The sequence below is a fragment of the Lissotriton helveticus genome, chromosome 1_2 (genome assembly GCF_964261635.1).
Source record: "Lissotriton helveticus chromosome 1_2, aLisHel1.1, whole genome shotgun sequence".
NCBI lineage: Eukaryota > Metazoa > Chordata > Amphibia > Caudata > Salamandridae > Lissotriton > Lissotriton helveticus.
Window position 1 is genome coordinate 90,253,993 of NC_136058.1, and position 14,918 is coordinate 90,268,910.

General features: G+C 42.2%; 1 protein-coding gene across 1 annotated transcript in view; it reads right to left on the bottom strand.

Moving 5' to 3' along the window:
* The window catches only part of LEPROT (leptin receptor overlapping transcript), a 48,048-nt gene that overhangs the window by 14,262 nt on the left and 18,868 nt on the right, over positions 1–14,918 (bottom strand). The window contains exon 2 of the mRNA XM_078668987.1: positions 8,280–8,355. Coding sequence (XP_078525113.1) covers positions 8,280–8,355 — 76 coding nt within the window. The remainder of the gene's footprint in view (positions 1–8,279; positions 8,356–14,918) is intronic.

Genomic DNA, 14,918 nt, shown 5'->3' on the forward strand with positions numbered 1-14,918 from the left:
AGAATATAAAAATATGCACACACATTTGCAAAGTTTAGCAATATGAGGCTATGTTTGGGGTCAAGGGCAAGAAGTTTTCATGCGTATTTTGTCCTTGGGACAAGTAGGCCCAACCCCCTACAGCACAAACTCTTTGGCCGTCAGTTTTCAGTACCACGTTATGGATCCGGAAAAGGCATTGTCTGCAGTTAAGGTATTATTTGTGTCCGTGTATTAATGCTGTTCAAACCTATATTTATGGTTCATTAATGTAAAGATTATTAGGGCGAGCTCTCTAAGTAAATGTTGTAAGCTCAGACTTCACTACTGACAGTGTGTAAAGTATAAAAATGTGCACACACGTTTGCAAAGTTTAACAATATGAAGATATGTATACTGCTCCCAGAATGCTCTCTGATTAGATGCAAATATTGCAAAAAAAATGCAAAAACATTTTGCTAAACTCATGAAAAAAATGTAGGTACCATTTCTTTGCAGCATCATTTAGTAAAATGTGTTGATACCTGCTAGCATTTCCCAAAAATATTCATAATGGAAAATGAGTGTAACAAGTTTTAATAAGATTATGGGAAACTTAAAAACAAACAAGCATTGGTAAAGACAGGAGGTCTGAAATTGTTGGTCAGACTTTTGGTTTTGTCAATGCGTGACTTGTTTAAGCATGGTTTTGTAAAACATTATTAGTGTGGGAGCTGCCAGGCCCTAGCAATTATAACAAACATTGGCAAAAGCAACCATTGTTTTGGTCTAAAAAAAGCAAACATTGCACAGTAGTTCCTGGCACTGAACAAAACAACTGTGGCGATATGCTCCTTTTGAAAGAACAGAATGCTGTCACTCCCAGTGAAGCTAGTCGATAGACAGAAAATGTTTTATTAAACATAAAAGGTCATGCTTAACGCCAGACCTAATTAGGGGCCCGATTATTAAATAAAGTGCACCCATGTCCTTGGATAAAGTGCAGATACAAGTCTTTTGTGAATCCACAAGATTTACAGACAGGCCAAGAAATAGTACTCCTAGCAAATATTTGTGAACTGCATTTTAGCATGAGCAAATATGCAGGTGTAGATTTGCTCATGCGAAAATCTGAGTATTTGCAAGTTCACTTTCCCTCCAACCACTTTTTTCTCAACCCATGAAGACATTTTAGGTTTGCCATTGTCAGGAGTAAATATCTAACTTTTCTCAGTATGGGAAAAGATTAGATTAGAGTTGGTGAAAACCCTTAAAACATGCAAGTTAGTAGGTTTGCACAGACTCAAAAGGGCATTTCAACCCTGGAACTGCTGCTTCCCTTTCCTTCAGTCCCAGTATGTAGATCGGCGGAAACGCGGCAACATATGGAAATTTCTAGTATTCAAACCCTGCTATGGAATGAGAACTGCCATAAGAGAGTCTATTTCAGAGCTCTTCTAGAAAAAGATTGCAGTCATAATTTGTTGCTTCAATACATTGCACAAAAGGGACAACTGGATTTTGTTACAGGACAAGTAGATTTATGAAGCAACCTGCCACATGGACAAGTAGATATTTTATTAAATTCAACACCCCTGATACATGAGAAATTTCATTAGACCTTACATATTACATTAGACAACCCTCTGCCCTCTGAGCAATATGTATTTGTTTTGAAAAAAAGGAACATTATCTAACCAACCACAGAACCCTCAAAATTACCCTATGGTGAAAAGAAATTGCAAGAGAAACGCTGCTTAGAAATCAGATCTTCCCATCAGCTCCTCTGCCTTCTCTTCCCCTCATATGCATCTCGTTAAGCCACATTACTTTCAGCACTACCGGAAACTTAAATTTGACAGACAACCAACACCCTTAATTCAGCCATTTTGCCCCCCAGATCCCACTGTCTTTGAGCAGTGGCTCGCCCAATGTCAGACCTGATCAGATAAGAGAAGTGACCATGCTGTATTTTCTACTTCTTTAAGGCTGCACTGAGCATTCTTTCTTTCAGCATATACATATAGAGATTAAGTGGTATATTCTGGGGTGAGGTGTTGTACGTGTAGTGTTTTGCCTGAATTAATGCAAATGCAGTCACATCGTACAGATCTGCATTTAGGAGTATTTGGTGACCATATTTAATGAAACAGTGCGCACACAGACCTGAGAGAGATTGCTCCTATTCGGCATGAATTGGCAAGTTATTCGACAACTTGAGTCTCAAGACCAGAACCTTCCATAATACTATCACTTTAGATTTATGTTAACACCCATTGGCTTTACTCAACTCCAATCACAGACTATTTTCAATAATGCTAGAAACTGATTGCTTAGCACACACCGGCCAACACGATTTTCTGGTGAGCAGATGAAAATAAATGTCCCAAACTTCAAATACACAAGGTTAGCTGTGGAAATCGACATGAAAAGTATTAGCTGGGCGTTCTCTGGGAGAAATTCGATGGGACATTTTGAGAAATGTATCTATTGACTATATCAAACAATCAGTTAATGACTGAATCAAGATTGAAGAGACACTGATTATACAATGGGAATCAGGCAAGAATGTCTAGTGTCCCACGCTGCTGTTTACACTATGTATGGAACCACAAGCAAATTCTTTACAATGCACTGGACACTGTGAAAATATGAAGTTCTGATGATTTTAAGTAATGAAGCCCCGAAATGCATTACATCGATTTCAGAAGAAAAATATCCATCAATTGACCAGCCCTATAATAAAGGGGCGTGGTTCGACTCCAATCAGAACAGGAATAGTCCAGCCCGAACCACCAGGCCAGATCCTCTCTAAATGAGAATACAAGCTGGACTAAATTTGATGTGCTGGTGGCTAGTTCCGGACATGAGTCGCACAGTATGCAAAACAAGCATTTGCAATGCAACAGGTCTTGCAGTTGTGAGAGTTTAAGCTATTAGCATTGTAAATGACAATGCCTTTTATTTATTTATCTGTTTTGATAGTTAACACACAAATAAAAGAAATTGTAATTTACAATGCCAATAGCTCAAACTCCTGCAAATGCGAAACCTATTTCACTTCAAAGAAGCGGCCACCATTTTCCCGGACTGCTTGTAAAGTGAAAGCACGCATGGCGCGCTGAACGCTGCAGGAAAGCATGACGTGTCCGTAGTAGGAGCAACTCATGTGCTAACAGACTAAATAAGACATACCATGAAATACAAATGAATATGACACCAAATAACAGATGACAAGACACATGTTTGATACTTTAAATGATTGGGTACGGAAGATATCCCTGTTGCCTTGGTGAAGGTGACCTACCGTATTTAAGACCAAGAGCATTTTGGCTCAAATTTTAGGAATGTTTTTAAATGTGGCATTTGAGCCCTCTTCTTAAAATATCATACAAAACAATTATAGCATGCAGGCACTTTGAGTGATGGGACTCGCTGCGCCTCTGCTTAGACCAAAATGTGTGCCAAAGTACGTCGGAGCCCCATTTCCCCCTAAATAACATTAAACTTGACACCTATTTAGCACATAAGACTAGGGGGTTTAAACTAAAATATTGCTCCCCTCCTCTGAATTTTTTAAATACGGGAATCCTGAAAGGCTTTGTACGAAACAATGAAATGCAAGTAGAACATGGACTCCGAGAAACACAGCCCATGAAGCCGCACCACACCAAATTCCTATTCACTATGCCCGGCGGGGCAACCGCTTCACCTCGTCCGTTACCATCCCCACTGTAGCGGTCATACAGCCTCAGATATAGGACAACAATGGGGAGGTGCAAAGACGACGGACTGCGTGTGCTGCACCCAAAGTTGTTCGGCAACGCAACTTCCGCTGTGCAGGCAGCAACGGTAAAGCCCTTTGAAAGCCGAGAAAGAGGCGGCCATCTTGGAACATCAATGTTTTCATTAATTCCTAAATGCGGCTGCTAACTCAGAGAATCCCAATACGCTATAATGAGAGTTAACTTTTTGTTATTTTCTAGTTTTCTGTTGGTTGAAAATCGTGTTTCAAATGAGCTTCCTTTTTACATTTTACCATTAGCTGGCAAGCACACTGACAAACCATTTAAGACGCCAGTCTTAAGTCATGTGGCAAATATGCAAATTGTGTTAAATGTTTTACATTGTGCTGAAGCTTTAATCTAAACTAGTGCCCAAACCATTTAGAATCACAACCCTATTTTTAAAATAGCATTTGCAATGCAATAGGACTCGCATTTACACTAGACCTATTGAATTGCATCACAGACAACGGGAGGGGGGAGGGCGGAGAAGGCACGAGCAACGGGAGGGGGGAGGGCGGAGAAGGCACGAGCAACGGGAGGGGGGAGGGCGGAGAAGGCACGAGCAAACGGGAGTGGGGGGACAAAGTAGTTTGCACAGTCTGAATAACACGTACGGTATGGTGTAACACTCGAAGTAAAGAGGCCAGTAGCCATGGGAGTGTACAGATGACGACATGACCATAAACAGGAGGGACTAACAAATTTCATAATCAATCAGTAGACAGCATTTAGAAAGACAAACACACAAACAAATGAAAACTATGGGCGGGGCTTCTCTCCCGTACTGATCTACCCCAGATCAACCCAAGAGCAGCGCTTGCGAGCTGGCTCACGGCTTGGCCTAAAAATAAACTATGGACTGAAATGATGCTCGGGCAATTCATTCCAGTGGCTGAGACATTTGTAAACATTTCACTGTTAACTTTCGGTTTCAATGACAATCTATTAACCCTCAGAAGCTTTGTAACATGTTGCAGCATTCCCCCCCCAACTTGAAAATGCTTCTCTCACCAGATAAGAATGTTTCTAGATGTAATTGACATAAGAATTAAATGGTTTACTCAAGCAATTAGCACGTGCCCACCCTTCCCGTCCTTTGCCCCCTTCAGATTGTTTTCAAAGTTCCTAAGATTGATTTCAGGTCCCAAGCCTTCCCAACCTATCAAACAATATAAACGTTCCCTTGATACTTGTAAATTAAAGGTTTCTTCTACGTCAAATTCAGGGGGCTCCCCTCATTTTAAATCGACCAAGGGTAAAGCAATTAGAACGAGCGCAGTGGGGAGACGTCTTTGAAGTGGCGAGGTGGAAGACAGGAGGAACCTACTACATCATAAGTACTGCCAGCTTCACTGTCAATAAAACATGATCAGAACAAAAAAAGCTATTTTTATGGGACACTAGAATCTGAATATTATTAGTAGATTTCAAACTCCAAACATAAATGGGAGCTGGTGGTCTGCAGTAATATGCATTATGCCTTTAATTTTATCTTGCAGACTGCAGCTGTTTAGAAATAAGCTCCTGCAATTGCTGCAAATAGCCCTGGCAAACCACAATGGTCACTTTGGGATACTGATGGATTGATGCTGGAGATTATATAAATATAGTAATAGTGAGACCACATTAGACACGAGGAGCACTAGTATGACTAAGTTTTGCTGTTAGCAGGGAGGAAATCATGCCCTCTAGCAGAACATTACTAATGAACCATTGTGGCAGTAAGAGAAGGTGAAGTTACTGTCCATAGTGGTAAACTATCACTCGATGTTGCTGTCACTACAAATGTATTATGCTAAAACGAGTACCTAAAACGCACATGATCTAGGACAGCAGCAAAGTGCTGCATGGGCAGTCTGCAGCACCAAATGTTCTATAGGAACTTACTGCCATACTCTCCAACCTGCATTGGTGCTCATTATAAAGTACTAGATGAGAGAGCGCAAAGGAACAAAACAACTACAAGTGCAGTACATTATGAATATTGGGTTATGGACATTTTTTTAAATTCTAAATATACATGCTGTAGAGCAGACTGCTGAAGTTAATGCAATGCGGTATTGTGATAGGTATACTGCCCTTTTTGCTATGAAAGCACGCCAAGCATTCTCAAAGTAAATACATTTCAGTTGGATAGATTCTGCCAACAAAGCTAAAAAGTGTTTCAACTGTACCACAAGCTTCCTGGATAAACACTTAATTTATAAAATCTGTCCTAAGTATTACAGCAGACAATTTATCTACAGTGTAACCAGTAAGGAAAAAAAGCTGCCTGTATGTGTTGGCAACTTTCTATATTAAAACAAACTACGAAAAGCCAACAGGTCCACCTTATATGTCGAGGCTTGAGTAAAACTTCCCAAAAACAAAAGGCTGCTGCTAGGTAAAAACAAACTAAACAAGCATTTACAATGCAATAGGTCTTGCAACTGCGAATTTTGGAGCTATTTGCATTGTAAATGGCAATGCCTTTAAAAAAAATAAAAGCCATTGTTTTTACAATACCAAAAGCAACACCTATTGCATTGCATAGCGCGGTGTCCGTGAAGACGGTAAGGCAGAGTGCAGAGCGTCACATTCGACGAAGAGTGTGCATGAGGGGAGAAGAGAAGCGACAACCCTGACCTATAGACCCCCTTTCAAGGGCATTCATCCACTGCAGTGTCCCATTCCCAGGCAGGGGCTGTGCTGTGCTTGCCCGGTGTGTGCATGGGCTAGGGGGAACACCTGTGCGCTTCCAAGCACAAACCACCGCTGACTGCTCTCATGTGGCCCTGAAGTGACATGTCTCGGCCCTACACAAGCCCCCCTCCCCTTCCTAAATAAACACACGCCACGGGACGTGCACAGCAGGGTGCTCCGTGGCTAGCACGGGGAGGTCACTTGATCCAGAGGTCTGAGTGATGGCCTGGATTTAAGCATTCACTTTACATGTTATTAAAAAAAGTCCTCTTCGATTAAAATCCACACTCTTAAATTGTAAAAGTGAGTTCTCTGACAAACAGATACTGGTCTGTCTTGAAGTTTTGTTTAAAACATATTTTTGGAGTGTCACAGCAGTGAATTGATTATTTTGCTAGTGAGTTTGTAGCTAAACGACTTAGCATGTTCTGAATTGCACAGTTAAAGAAATGCATTAAAAAAAAAACAACTATTGCAGATAGCTAGTGCGAGCGTTCATCACGTTGGTCTTTTGCAGATTATTGTAACGTTAATAGCTGTCTGGGAACCCCTGAAGCAGGTAGGTTCGAAGGGGATGAGCATGGTCTGTCAGCAGTGCTGGAACTTCATCTCACAGTTGACTGACCGTTTACTGTCACTGTGCCATCACACACCAGGCTCGTTTACTGATGCCCCTATTGGCCAGAAGGGGGCCCGGCCATACAAACGAACCACCTCCTCATGCACCAATCAGGCAGCCCAGACTATTCTCATCCGAAGAGGGACTTTGCCACCAATGCATTTCCCGCTAGCTTCCCACCACAGTACCTGACCGCTCGCTCCGTCTGCGTCACCGCGCCTCATGAATAGTTAAACAAACGGGGAGCGGGTGGTAGTGCCGCGGCGGCGGAGGTGAAGGAAATGGTTGCAAGATGGCGACGTTGAAAGAAGAGCAGAGCTATGTACTGTCCTGCGGGAGAGGGAGAGGCAGCAGTAAGGTGTGTCTTCCACGTTAAACTAACCGACAGCGCCCTGAGGGCCTTCGAGGGCTATCAGACCACCTACACCCAGCATTCCTACCTTTTGATTTTCCAGCAACTTGGGTGGCTAAACCTTTATAAAAAAAATAAAAAAGCTCTCCAAACAGTGCTTCTTTGTTACCGCCCTTTCTCCTTTTGGGACTGCCCACCTGGACTGGATCCTTTGCTTCACGCTTGTTTATATAACACGCCTCCTTTAGATAAGAAATTGCTTTACGACAACCGTGAAGCAAGGGATCCAGTCCGGATGGGCCGTCTTAAAAGGAGAAAGGGCAGTAACAAAGAAGCCTCATTTTCAATTGGAGGCCACTGTTTACTGTTAACAATGACGCCATCCAATGAAAATGAGGGGCAGGGCTTCAAGTCCCCTTCTGAAATCTCCTCTCTCACAATATCTCTCGCAGAGCGAATAGCACACTAGTCGAGACCTAAAAACTGCTTTCTGAATACACTGAATCTACGGCATAACATGTTTTTATGTGTGATGCAGGAGATTTGGGATATAAAATAATCCCAAGCGTTGCAAAGTAAGCAATCCAGAAAAGGCAGAATGAAACACCAACCAGCCAATAGATTGAGGTGAGAGGAATACTCCTCTGGGCGGAGTCAAGGCCCACTTAGCAGTTATTTTAAAATATACACTAACAAAAATAACACATTTCAGATACACAAAAAACATAATAAAGCTAAGACATGATGAACAAGCATTTTGTAACACAAAAACACATTTATAAAAAAGTGCCTAGAACAGAGCTTTACAAATGTTTATTTGTTAAACACAAGTATTCGATAACGTCTTTGATTATGTGATCCAAACCACAAAAAATCTTACCCATAATTCTGCAAAACACAGCCGAGCATCAGGAACGTTAGACCTATGGCTCCACTGAAGGATAAGGCAACAAGAGCTAGACAGAAGGAAATCAAAACATGGTTCTCATGAAAATGATACAGTGCATGAGCCATACATTTGAACAAAATTAACAATGTTTCAACAACCAATGTGTACTTTTAAGACAAAAAGCATCACTGTAACAGTAAATCTAATAAATGACCTCCATGTAGTTTCCTGCGTACGGGGTTCTGCACTGAGGGTAACCAAGCAGCTTACCTTTCTAAACATAGCTTGTAAATGTTTCTGTTGCTAGTGCCGGTAAAAGGTTATGTAGAGAAACCTATGTAGTCTTTAGGTCTCTGGGAGAGTAAAACTGTGGTTATCAATCGTGCAGCAATTGCAGCGCAACCTGGGCCCAGGGATTTGAGGTGCCCATTGCTCTGCTATTATGGCTGTCTTTAACTGTTCACACCAGTGCTTATTTTGTGCCGGTGCTTTCCGGTGCTTAGCACCGGCACTTAATTATCAGGGCCGGGTCTATGTGTGTGCTGCACGCAGTATGTATTAGTCACATATGTATGATATATAATAATATAACTCACATATATTATAACTTTAAACTCACTCCAGTACTGACTTGGCGCAGAGTGTTGTTTTTCATTGCTCCCGAGCCCCGACTCTGCTCCGGGAGCTCCCGAGTCCCGGTGAAGAAGAGTGTTGCAGCGGCTCTGAGAGCTAGAGACCTGAGCCATTGATTCGGCTAAGTGACAGTCAAAACAGAAGATTCAAAAATCAAATCTGATGGCTTTGATGCCCGCCACCGTGCTGTGGCCCTTAGTTCAGTTACTGTTGTGCTGGTGGGCGGGACATTGGCACTGGACTGGATTTGGTTGTTCGGGGTAAGGGCTGTGCGGCAGCGTGCGCAGATTTTATTCAGATTGCCACGCCCCAGCACACCCCCACCAAGTCATCATCATTGAAGGCAGTGGCCGCAGCACGACGACGTTGAGGGCATTCAGACAGCCAGGGAAGCACCAGGCCAACTTCAATCAGTTAATAAAGGCTCCATGACAGTGTGCCCCGGCCCAGCCCACCACGTAACCGTTAGTAGTAAAAAGTACTACTAAATGTAGCAGTATTACAGTAAATTAAATTAAATAACAACAATAGGAGCCACACGCATCGTCTTTACTGTCCGCCCCAACCTGTGGCGTAGGTTGGGCTGCCAAATGAGCCTCTTGTTGTGGCACTGTCTGCACGTGTACAGGGCTCGGGGACTGTTGAGGTTCGTGATACTTAAATAACGATTTTCTCGAGCCGGTGCACACACCACAAAGTCAAACATTATTTGCTGGCGCTAACTTGTACTGCAATCGGAATGGATGATCATCAGTGAATCTTAGCGAAGAAAGAACAATCTTCCTCAGTGCTGCTCCAAAATAAAAAACAGACAAATGGAGTCCACTGTCCACCCCACCGAGAATGTGTTATTATCAATCGTCCTAGCTAGCGCACAAAACAGACCCAAATGATTGAAGCAATTCTTGTGGTCAAAACGGCAGTTCCAGTTTTGGTGCTGCGATGGCCTAGACTGAAAAGCCAATCCGATGAGGGCATAAATAGCCCATTTACATTGCAACTGGGAGTCTCACGCAGGCAGCTTGTGCAGTCACATTTCTGCCATCTGCGACCTGCCCCCAGCCCCGCACTTGTGAGGCAACAGCAAGGAGCTGCACTATGAGATGTGTTTAACATCATGGATTGTCCTTCTCTTAGACCTAGCCTGGAAGAGCTGTGATAGGTTTAATACATGTTCTCTGCATTCCCAGGGGTAGCAGGAGAGATGGATTTGCTGAAGGAGGCTGTAAAATATGTGATATGTGATATTTCAGTCTGTGTTTCATGTCTTCATAATTTCACATGTCTAGGCCTGTAGCTTCATAAAGCTTTAAGATGTGGCTGACAGTTTATATGACCCCAGTGAGCAGGTTGGTGAGATATGGCAGTCCTTGCTTGCTTAGATTATGGAAACAAGAAACGGGGGTCATGTTCAATGTATTTACTTAACTGATGATATCCCACGTGCCACTGCATTGATAGGGCGCCTGTTGCTCTCTGCTTATTTTTTTCATAATTAGTCTTTACTTCCAAGAGGGTGGCGTGGGGTGTCCGGAGAGTATGTTATTAGGTAGGGGATAAGATGATTATTTCGGTGGTCATTTATAGCATGGGAGTCGGTCTGCCAGGGCACTAGTTTGGTGAAGGGCAGGTCATCATTCCCGCAGAGGGCAGTAACGTTTTTGATGCATGGGCGCCATGTTTGATGCATGGGCTCATCAAAGTTTTTGGTATTTCAAGACTAAATTCCCAAAGAGTTTATTCTTGAATAACAGAACACAATGGCCACAACATTCAGGGGGTTTTCTCCTTGTACCCAGGCAGTGAAATGTAGAAGTGGTCCCATCACCGCATGGAGGGCATATGCATCCCCATCAGAAACTCAGCGCTTCCCATGACTCTAAACAAGGAGCAGCGAAGCACAAGTTTGCCTTTTTAATTATGACATGTTAAGTGTGCATCTCACCCGGAAGTGTATCCTTGTGCTAATGAGAAAGAGGGGTTGCATGCTGCCTGTCTGGGTCTTATGTGAAGAGCCAAGTTTTCAGTTTCTTTCGGAATTCTAGGTCTGAGCTGGCAGCCCTAATGTGAAGGGTCAGTATGTTCCAGGCTTTAGGAGCCAGGTACGAGAAGGAGCAGAACATTAAATAATGTCTTATGGATTTGACACTAGTTTTTAACTGACTGGAAAACTTGAATTAAGAAAAAAGGTTAAAGCCAGTGGAGAAAGTGGGTGGAGGCGGAGAAAGGTAGGTGTGGCCTCCGACAAACATTTGAGCACCTGCACTTCATATTTTACAAATTAAGCACTGGTTCACACAACAGATGGGCAGGAGGATCCCATTAAACGTTGCTTGTATTAAGGACCATGGTACCCTTTCTATGCCATTGTGTTAAAGACACACTGGCTCTTGTAACACCCAAACCTGGAGGAAGATCCACAAACGCCGACACATATGCATGGTGGGTAATCATACCTTGAACCTCATGGCTCATAGTACTCAGGGCAGCATGGCTCATCTTTGACTGGAGAAAAAGGATTTTATATTCCAGTGGGGTGGTCAGTCCTTTATGCACTTCAAAGAGGTGTAGTCCTTTCTGTACCCTAGGAATTGGATCAGAGCACAACACTGACAAAATAGGGTCCTAATCTACATGGAAATATGAGAGGTCACTGCGAGTCGACAAACTGGATCAAGCCTTCAGTTGACTTTATCTGACAGGACTTCAGATAAGGGTCAGGATTAATTACAGCTCCTAGCTTTGGAACTTTCTTGCAGAGGTAATCACTAAGGTATTGCCCTAAAAGAGGTCAATAAAACATATTTCATAGGCATAAGTGGTTATTTTTACAGACTTTACTGAATCAAGGACGCCTATTGAAGGCAACAGTGCATTAACAGCTTATCTGTGATTCTGGAAGCTTTGCAAAAGGCAACCCACACTGACATTAACTGCCATCGATTTTTAAATGCACTAAGTGGGTGTTCATTCACACTGTAAGAAAGATTTAAGCCAATCACTTCAAAAACCCCATTACCAAGTAGTCAAAGATCTTTAAAGAACAGGGGTGTTGAATTTAATAAAATATCTACTTTTCCATGTGGCAATTTCTTTCACTAAGAGCTCTGAAATAGACTCTCTGTTTATGCCAAGGCTCATTCCATAGCAGGGTTTGAACACTAGAAATTTCCTTATGTTGCCGCGTTTCCGCCGATCTACATACTGGGGCAGAAGGACAGGGAAGCAGCAGTTCCAGGGTTTAAATGTATTTACTCCCCTTATGTCATTATGCTCCATCGTCTAGCCCATTCCTCGTTCACCCAGGTCTAAAAATGATCTGTTATGTGTGCACTATTTGACTCAATGCCTATTAGATTCCCCATGTTAGACTCATGTTTTGATTTGTTACCTTCCTTTCCCTCAAATTGTAAAGCGCTCCGATATCCTTCGGGATCAAGTTCGCGTTATATAAAACTTTATAAATAAATAAAAATAAATGCCCTTTTGAGTCTGTGCAAACCTACTAACTTGCATGTTTTAAGGGTTTTCACCAACTCTAATCTAATCTTTTCCCATACTGAGAAAAGTTGGATATTTACTCCTGACAATGGCAAACCTAAAACGTCTTCATGGGTTGAGAAAAAAGTGGTTGGAGGGGAAGTGAACTTGCAAATACTCAGATTTTCGCATGAGCAAATCTACACCTGCATATTTTCTCATGCTAAAATGCAGTTCACAAATATTTGCTAGGAGTACTATTTCTTGGCCTGTCTGTAAATCTTGTGGATTCACAAAAGACTTATATCTGCACTTAATCCAAGGACATGGGTGCACTTTATTTAATAATTGGGCCCCTAATTAGGTCTGGCGTTAACCATCACCTTTTATGTTTATTAACATTTTGTCTCTATATTTCTGTCTATCGACTAGCTTCACTGGGAGTGACAGCATTCTGTTCTTTCACAAGGAGCATTTCGACACAGTTGTTTTGTTCAGTGGCAGGAACTACTGTGCAAAGTTTGCTTTTTGAGACCAAAACGATGGTTGCTTTTGCCAATGTTTGTTATAATTGCAAGGGCCTGACAGCTCCCACACTAATAATGTTTTACAAAAACCATGCTTAAACAAGTCACGCATTGACAAAACCAAAAGTCTGACCAACAATTTCAGACCTCCTGCCTTTACCAATGCTCGTTTGTTTTTAAGTTTCCCATAATCTTATTAAAACTTGTAACACTCATTTTCCATTATGAATATTTTTGGGAAATGCTAGCAGGTATCAACACATTTTACTAAATGATGCTGCAAAGAAATGGTACCTCCATTTTTTCATTAGTTTAGCAAAATGTTTTTTGCATTGTTTTTGTGAATATTTTATTTTGAAAGCAAAGAATGACCAATTTTGCTTTCAGGCTTCTGCAGATATTTGCATCTAATCAGAGAGCATTCTGGGAGCAGTATACATAGATTCATATTGTTAAACTTTGCAAACGTGTGTGCACATGTTTATACTTAACCCACTGTCAGTAGTGCAGTCTGAGCTTACAACATTTACTTAGAGAGCTCGCCCTAATAATAAAGGCTTTGCATTAATGAACCATAAATATAGGTTTAAACAGCATTAATACATGGACACAAATAATACCTTAACTGCAGGCATTGCCTTTTCCGGATCCATAACGTGTTACTGAAAACTGGCGGCCAAAGGGTTTGCGCTGTAGGGGTTTGGGCCTACTTGTCCCAAGGAGAAAATACGCATGAAAACGTCTTGCCCTTGACCCCAAACATAGCCTCATATTGTTAAACTTTGCAAACGTGTGTGCACATTTTTATACTCTACCCACTGTCAGTAGTGCTGTCTGAGCTTACAACATTTACTTAGAGAGCTCACCCTAATAATAAAGGCTTTGCATTTATGAACCATAAATACAGGTTTGAACAGGATTAATACATGGGCACAAGTATTACCTTAACTGCAGGCAATGCCTTTTCCGGATCCATAACGTGGTACTGAAAACTGGCGGCAAAAGGGATTGCGCTGTAGGGGATTGGGCCTACTTGTCTCATGGACAAAATACGCATGAAAACTTGTTGCCCTTGACCCCAAATAATATGTCCCGGGCGTCGGGATATAGAAATTCCACATCCCCGTAAGTATCACAGGACGGTGTGCATAAACCAGATTCTCTTTTCTATTTTCTCGACATTGGCCCAATGCTATGCACTACTAGTAACTCTATATGACTACCTGGACTTGTGCAAATACATTCACCTTCCAGAGCATCCTTGCTCAGAAGAGAATACCTTTCAACTTCATGCTAATAGGCGATGACACGAGAGGGCTGACAGAGGAGGAGTAAGGTAGAGGATGGGACACATGAGGAGCTACTACTATCATTGCCAATACCTCCTTCTGATTCTTCAACAGCACCCTGAGCTTGAGTGCGATGGGAAGGGAGAGGAATGTGTATGGAATCTGGTCCAGCAAATAAAATCGCATTGTATCCACATCCCCAACCCACCTGAACATGGTTTCAGAATCGCAGAAGCAGAATATCCTCCTTAGGCATGTGCCAATCCCGTAAATGATTCTTAAAAGCATAAAAATAATTCATAAAAAGACCTGTGGGTGTAACTGGTATACAACTCAGGAAGGGAACCTCACTAAAGAGGCCTGCTAACAAATTGTCACTCCTCAGAGGCACTGAGAGCCTTCAGAGGTTTGCAGAGCGTTACTCGTTAACAAACGTGGGTGTCCTGTCAGCTGTTTTACAACTGCCATAGGATAGAACTAACTTTTAATAGGATGGAAGAGATTTCTGTCACGTTTTAACAGGTTATCATGTCTGCCAATGTCTACATAAGGCCCCAAGATCCTCCCTGTCCAGGGTCTGTGCAATATAAATAGAAGTGGGTGAGCCAAGAATTAACAAGGTGAGCCGAGCCTAGGCTTGGCTCTTGGAGACTGTGCATGAGACGAACCCTGGAAATGTTTGCCATATAAATCATACAACA